We start from the raw sequence: 6,224 nt of genomic DNA, 5'->3' as shown, positions 1-6,224 counted from the left end.
TTTGAGATCTTCTAACAGTTTTATTGATTGAAACGTAATGTTTTGACAACGTAATGAGGAATCACACTCAGCTTTATGTATTGTAGTTATTGTTGCACAAATAATGTCTTTACAAGGAATGAAAATTAAATCACCGTATGACATTAAATTAATCATATCAGTACTCTGTTATGGCAATATTCATAACTCATGGTTACCACAGAGCAAAATATAAATATTTAAAATACAAAAAGTAATTATATTGTCATATCCTGACACATGACCAAGAAGAAACAAATAAACATGTACAATATTTGCGGCGAACATCTGCAGTAGGTGATGGTAAAGAAGCTCCCTTTAATTCCTGGAGTGGGACCAAGATTGCCTCGGTCATGCATTTATAACTGGTGTTTTCTAACAGAAGCGGCACAGGCACTTAAACATGGACATTAAACTGTACAGAGTCATGCAGTGATACACGGCCAACAAGGCCTTGTGGTAACAATCACCTATGAGCTGCTTGAATTATGTTTTATGCAATTCCATCTTCTACACAACAGCAGAAATAAAAGGGAACCAACTTTATCATCAAACAACATATATACAGTATCATATAAATATACACATCTCCCCAGCCCACACGTCTTTTCCACCACTGATTTTGGTTTGCGTTTTTAGCTATCGAGCGTGTCCACAATTTTTGCGGGAGAATGCAAAGCCATCCAGTTTGCATAAACACTATCATTGGCATATCTTGTAAAGACAGGGTTAGTGGCATCGAGTCTGTTGAGCGGTACCGGGCTCTTCTCTGGCCAGTTCGGGTATGACATGCCTAAAAACGAGAACATATCATTTTTTCTGCACTGAGGAAGCATTAAGTCCAGACAGTAAGGCTCTCAAACAAAACTCAGCTCAGGTTTTTTAATATTTAACAGAATAAAACAGCATAAATGACTCGGGGTAGAAGCATGAAATCATTCTTTGGTCCTTTTGATAGTTTTTTGGTCATTCATGGTCTATTCTATGACATCAGTATTGTGACTGCTATTGTCTTTGCCATTTTATTTACAAGCATTTAAATGAAATAGATCATTTTTGTATACTCCCAGGAATACTGACATCAAGGAGTCTTATGCATAGCAACTGCCTTACTCCTGGCCGTTTTATTGCTTACTATGAATGCCAACAGTTTGGGGAGAGCTAACAGAGTCCTGCATATCTTAATATATGATCTACAAGAAGAGTTTAATTCAAAAGCCTTACTCCTTTCAGAACTGACTCCATCTATTGTAAACACTCATTTTCTGTAATATGTTCAGTATATTACAGAGCGAGCACATCCAGAGCACATGGGACCTGTTTCAAATGTAAAACTTAACCTAAAATGCTGCAAACCAGTAGAAAATTCACACATGATGCAAATCAGGAAACACATCTTAATATATTTCCCTAACTGAACATAATACATGTTAAGTTGTGTGTTTATATATGAAAATGATTCACTTTTTATCAGTAGTAATAATACTTGTACAATAACGTTTTTTAAAATGAATATTTCAAATAGTAGAGTACATCGGAAGCAGGTCCAGATGAAATATCTGATCCTTAGATCCAGATACTACAGCACTAAGTGAATCTATAAAACACGAGCAGTATACATAAGTCAGTGGCAACCATGCCATTAGCACAATCACAGCACTTCCTATGGAAGGCAAAAACATTAACTGATTTTGTTCCCTGTATTAGAATCGAGTAAATGCATGGGAAATTCTACCATAGAGCTTGTTTTCAATCCAAGTGGAGGGGAGGGATCGAGGGAGAGGGGCGTTACTACAGTCCACTAAGGGTGTGTCCTCTTCAGAGAGAGAGTCGTCATATAGCAGGGCGTCTGCCGGTGTGGAGGCCGCGAGATCCAGGTAGTCCTGAGGAGAAGGAACACACAGTTATGAAAATACGACTAGCCATATGTAACTCTTCAGTGTAACATCACATATTTCATGTGAAAAAAATGTTTCCCGAGAATGCGATTTTACTTGATTCACTAGTCAACCTCATTGACTAGAAAGCAGGCTGTCAAATTACATTAGTTGCTTAATGTTAGCATAACATTATTATGTATATACATTATTATGTGTGTGTGTATATATATATATATATATATATATATATATATATATATATAAAATTATTATTTTTCTTTTTTGAGTCGAGTTACTGACAGTCCATCCATTGTTTTAATTTCACATTGTCACTTAGAGAATTGAGAGAAATTGTTTGTTGTTCTTACTCGACTTTTCACCATCATCTTCTCAAGTTCTTTGCTGATGTCTGAGAAAGTGGGACGCTTATCTGACTCTTGTTTCCAACAGCGAAGCATCAGATTGTACCTACATTACATAACATGGTGGTTTTAGAAAATGATTTGTTCATTCAGCTCTTAAATCTAGAACACATTCAACTGATGTTAACTATTAAACACACATTTCATCCGTGCAGTTCTCTGGTTTCTCCATCCTGTAGCCCGTCTTCAGAAGGTTGAAAAGCCGTTCTGGAGCAATGCCTGGGTAGGGGTTTCCACCCAGAGTTACAATCTCCCATAAGAGGACACCAAAAGACCAGCTAATGCAAGAAAACAGAGACAGATTGTACTGTAAAGTTTTAATGGAATAAGTCCTCACTGTAAAAAATATTTTTTTCATATTATAATATTTAATTAAATGTATTACTTGACATTGCTTTGTAATTATTTGTGAAATTTACTAGCAATTTCTGAGTGATTTATAAACCCAATTTTAATGTATTCAGACCAATATAAATTGGTGATTGTCTGTATGGAAACATGTTGCATAACTTACACATCACTTTGTGTGGTGTAGATGTGATCAAACAAAGATTCTATAGCCATCCATTTAACAGGAATACGACCCTAGAAATCGAGAGCATATTATGACAAAAAATTAAGTCTAACAAATGTAAAACTGCATTGCATATGTGACATCCAAAGGTTTCTAAAGTACACATACTCAAACAACTGTAAAACATAGGATGTAACTACTTAAAACGAAACAAATTAGATAAAAAAATATATCACCTTGCTCCTCTTCACATATGAATCTTCCTCATAAACATCTCGAGATAAACCAAAGTCTGATATTTTCATCTTCCTTCCCTCTGCCACCAGCACATTCCTGGCAGCCAGGTCTCTGTGAACAAGCTAAACATATTTTCTCTCATTATAACATCATTTTTTAAAACATTATATATTCTGTGATGGACATTCCCTAAACTGCTGGCAGACCTTCATTTCAGCCAGGTACTGCATTCCTCTGGATATCTGCCAAGCAAAAGAAATGAGGTCGCCCATGGTCAGAGCTCTCTCATCTGGGTTTTCCAAGTAGCTGGAGTTGCGGTTGGCATCATTGCCCATGTAACTTGGTCCAACTTTCCGGCTCTCCCTCAAAAAGTTTCGCAGTGAGCCATACTTGGCATATTCAACGATTAAATATAATGGACCTGAACAGATGATCTTGTATAAGCACACAGGGCAAACAGCAAACACAAATGCATGCCGCATTAAACATAGTTTTTTTTTTTTACTAAAATGTCTTACCATCTTGGCTGCAGGCTCCATACATTTTTATTACATGAGGGTGATTAACTTGCTTGAGCAACGTGAACTCTGACAGGAGGTCTCGAAGCTCACTGTGAGATGCATTATCTGTGGTAAAAAAAATGCATGATTTATGATATTTTTAAACGAATCCAGTTTTTAGTGATTGATCAAATCAGCCTCCAAATCTAATTTTAAGTTGCATACCTTTCAACATCTTCACAGCAACTGTAGTGTATCCAGCTTTTCCTTTGAGGCGCAAAGCCGTGGCCTTCACAACCTTTCCAAACTCTCCCTCTCCAAGAGTCTTACCCAGCACTAGGTTCTTTCGTGGGAACTCCCACTTTGGATCTTCCTGGTAACAGAAATGTTAAAAACCGTTACACATAAACAATCTCTTCAATAATAATTTGATGAATCAGTTCCAATTTATACCAAAAAAATCAACATGCATGAATTAACTAAGTAAAGACAATGAGCAAGACTTACAGGTATTTTGAAGGTTTCAATGGCCACCTGATTCTCCATGGAGTCTAGAGAAGCTCGACGAACATTATTCGCTGAGTAACTGAGTGGATAGGATTGGGCTGGTCGGCGGAAAGTCATTTCAGCTGAGGCGATGGGAGGCTTAGGTGTGCTCTTGTGATAACGGTGGAAAAAGTACGAGGACAGGATGATGGAGACTATGAAGGAGAGGAGGATACCAGTTGCAATGATGGTCTTGCACATGTCATTACAAAAGAACTCTGAAAAAAACAATAACAAACAAAGCTATGGATTTATAACATTTTCTTTGGCAATTTAATTTTGCTTGCATTTTAACAACTATATTCTACAGATTGTCCTCAAGAAAAAATAACCAAATTTATATAAATGAACCAGATCAAAAATGCACATACCCTTAATTCTTAAAGGAGACCTATTATGTCCATTTTCACAATATGTAATACAAGTCTCAGGTGTCCACAGAATGTGTCTGTAAACTTTCAGCTCAAAATACCCCACAGATCATTTATTACATCATTTTGAAAATGCCTATTTTGACAGGAGGAAAAACATGCTGTTTTCGTTCGTCTCTTTAAATGCAAATGAGCTGCTGCTCCACACCCCCTTTCCAAGAAAAGGGCTGTGTCTTTACAGCTCATGACTCCGATACTCTGCAAAAAACATCTTTTGAGTATCATGTCTATCCCGCTGAAATCATGCATTCATTAGTTTAAACTTCTACTACACAGTTTTCTAAGCACACACATCCGAAGCACACGTGCAAAAAAAGCGATGAGTACTAAACGAAGTTCTTCTTGTCTTATTGCGCTTTAACTGTCAAATACACACAAGTTTATGTTAAAACCACACATAAGTTACAAAAACGGTAGGTTATGCCTGTGAAGGTAAAAAGCTGAGAAAGAAATCACATTTCTATTAAATATGTGTGGCAGCAGCATAATATACAGTAAAGAATCAATAACTCCACTGCTCTCTTGTCTCCCCTGAGGCTGGGACTCTAAATAGTGTTCTGTGCACGTCAGTGCAGCCAAAGACAAAACAGTGAACATTCGCAATGGCATTACTGGTACACCATTGTCGACTGCAAAAACATAATGGTAAAACCTACAGATGAAGGGGCGGTAATATTATAATAAGATTCTCTTTCTACAACCCCAAATCAGAAAAAGTTGGGACAGTATGGAAAACGCAAATAAAAAAAGAAGTGATTTCTAAATTTACTTTGACTTGTATTTCATTGCAGACAATATGAACAAAAAATATTTCATGTTTTGTCTGGTCAACTTCATGTCATTTGTAAATATGCATCCTTTCCTGTCATTCAGACCTGAAACACTTTTCAAAAAAAATTGGGACAGGAGCAATTTAGGGCTAGTAATGAGGTAAAATGGTTAAATAATGATGTGATTTGTCAGGTGATGTCAACAGGTGATTGTAATTATGATTTGGTACAAAAGCAGCATCCAAGAAAGGTCTAATCCTTTAGGAGCAAAGATGGGCCGAGGATCGCTAGTTTGCCAACAAATACGTGATACAATTATTGAAATGTTTAAAAAGAATGTTCTTCAAAGAAAGATAGGAAGAGATTTGGATATTTCACATTCAACAGTGCATAACATAATTACAAGATTCAAGGAATCTGGAGGAATTTCATTGAATGAAGGACAAGGGCGCAAGCCTAAGCTGAACAACCGTGATCTCCGATCCCTCAGGCGGCACTGCATCAAGAATCGTCATTCATCTATAAGCGATATCACCACATGGGCTCAGGACTACTTTGGCAAACCTTTGTCAAGTACCACAATACGTAGTTACATCCACAAATGCCAGTTAAAACTGTACTGTGCCAAAAGGAAGCCCTATGTTAACAGTGTCCAGAACCGCCGTCGACTTCTCTGGGCTCGGAGGTATCTGGGATGGACCATCACACAGTGGAAACGTGTACTGTGGTCAGATGAATCAGTATTTCAGGTATTTTTTTGGAGGAATGACCGCCGTGTGCTCCGGACCAAAGAAGAAAAGGATCATCCAGACTATTACCAGCAACAAGTCCAAAAGCCAGGGTCTGTCATGGTATGGGGTTGTGTCAGTGCCCTTGGCAAAGGTAATTTGCACTTCTGTGAAGACA

The 6,224-nt window shown here is 37.4% G+C and overlaps 1 protein-coding gene across 2 annotated transcripts in view; it reads right to left on the bottom strand.

The window, feature by feature from the left end:
• The window catches only part of LOC132157078 (proto-oncogene tyrosine-protein kinase receptor Ret-like), a 28,065-nt gene continuing 21,841 nt past the window's right edge, over nt 1–6,224 (bottom strand). For both annotated transcript variants that reach the window (XM_059566237.1, XM_059566238.1), the window contains exons 11-20: nt 4,079–4,335; nt 3,797–3,944; nt 3,590–3,697; nt 3,278–3,492; nt 3,071–3,193; nt 2,835–2,905; nt 2,461–2,598; nt 2,267–2,366; nt 1,754–1,901; nt 1–811 (exon numbers count right to left, since the gene is read on the bottom strand). In XM_059566237.1, the coding sequence (XP_059422220.1) occupies nt 654–811; nt 1,754–1,901; nt 2,267–2,366; nt 2,461–2,598; nt 2,835–2,905; nt 3,071–3,193; nt 3,278–3,492; nt 3,590–3,697; nt 3,797–3,944; nt 4,079–4,335 (1,466 nt within the window). In that variant the 3' untranslated portion in view covers nt 1–653. The remainder of the gene's footprint in view (nt 812–1,753; nt 1,902–2,266; nt 2,367–2,460; nt 2,599–2,834; nt 2,906–3,070; nt 3,194–3,277; nt 3,493–3,589; nt 3,698–3,796; nt 3,945–4,078; nt 4,336–6,224) is intronic.

The sequence above is a fragment of the Carassius carassius genome, chromosome 14 (genome assembly GCF_963082965.1).
Source record: "Carassius carassius chromosome 14, fCarCar2.1, whole genome shotgun sequence".
Lineage (NCBI taxonomy): Eukaryota > Metazoa > Chordata > Actinopteri > Cypriniformes > Cyprinidae > Carassius > Carassius carassius.
This window is presented reverse-complemented; position numbering and strand designations above follow the sequence as displayed.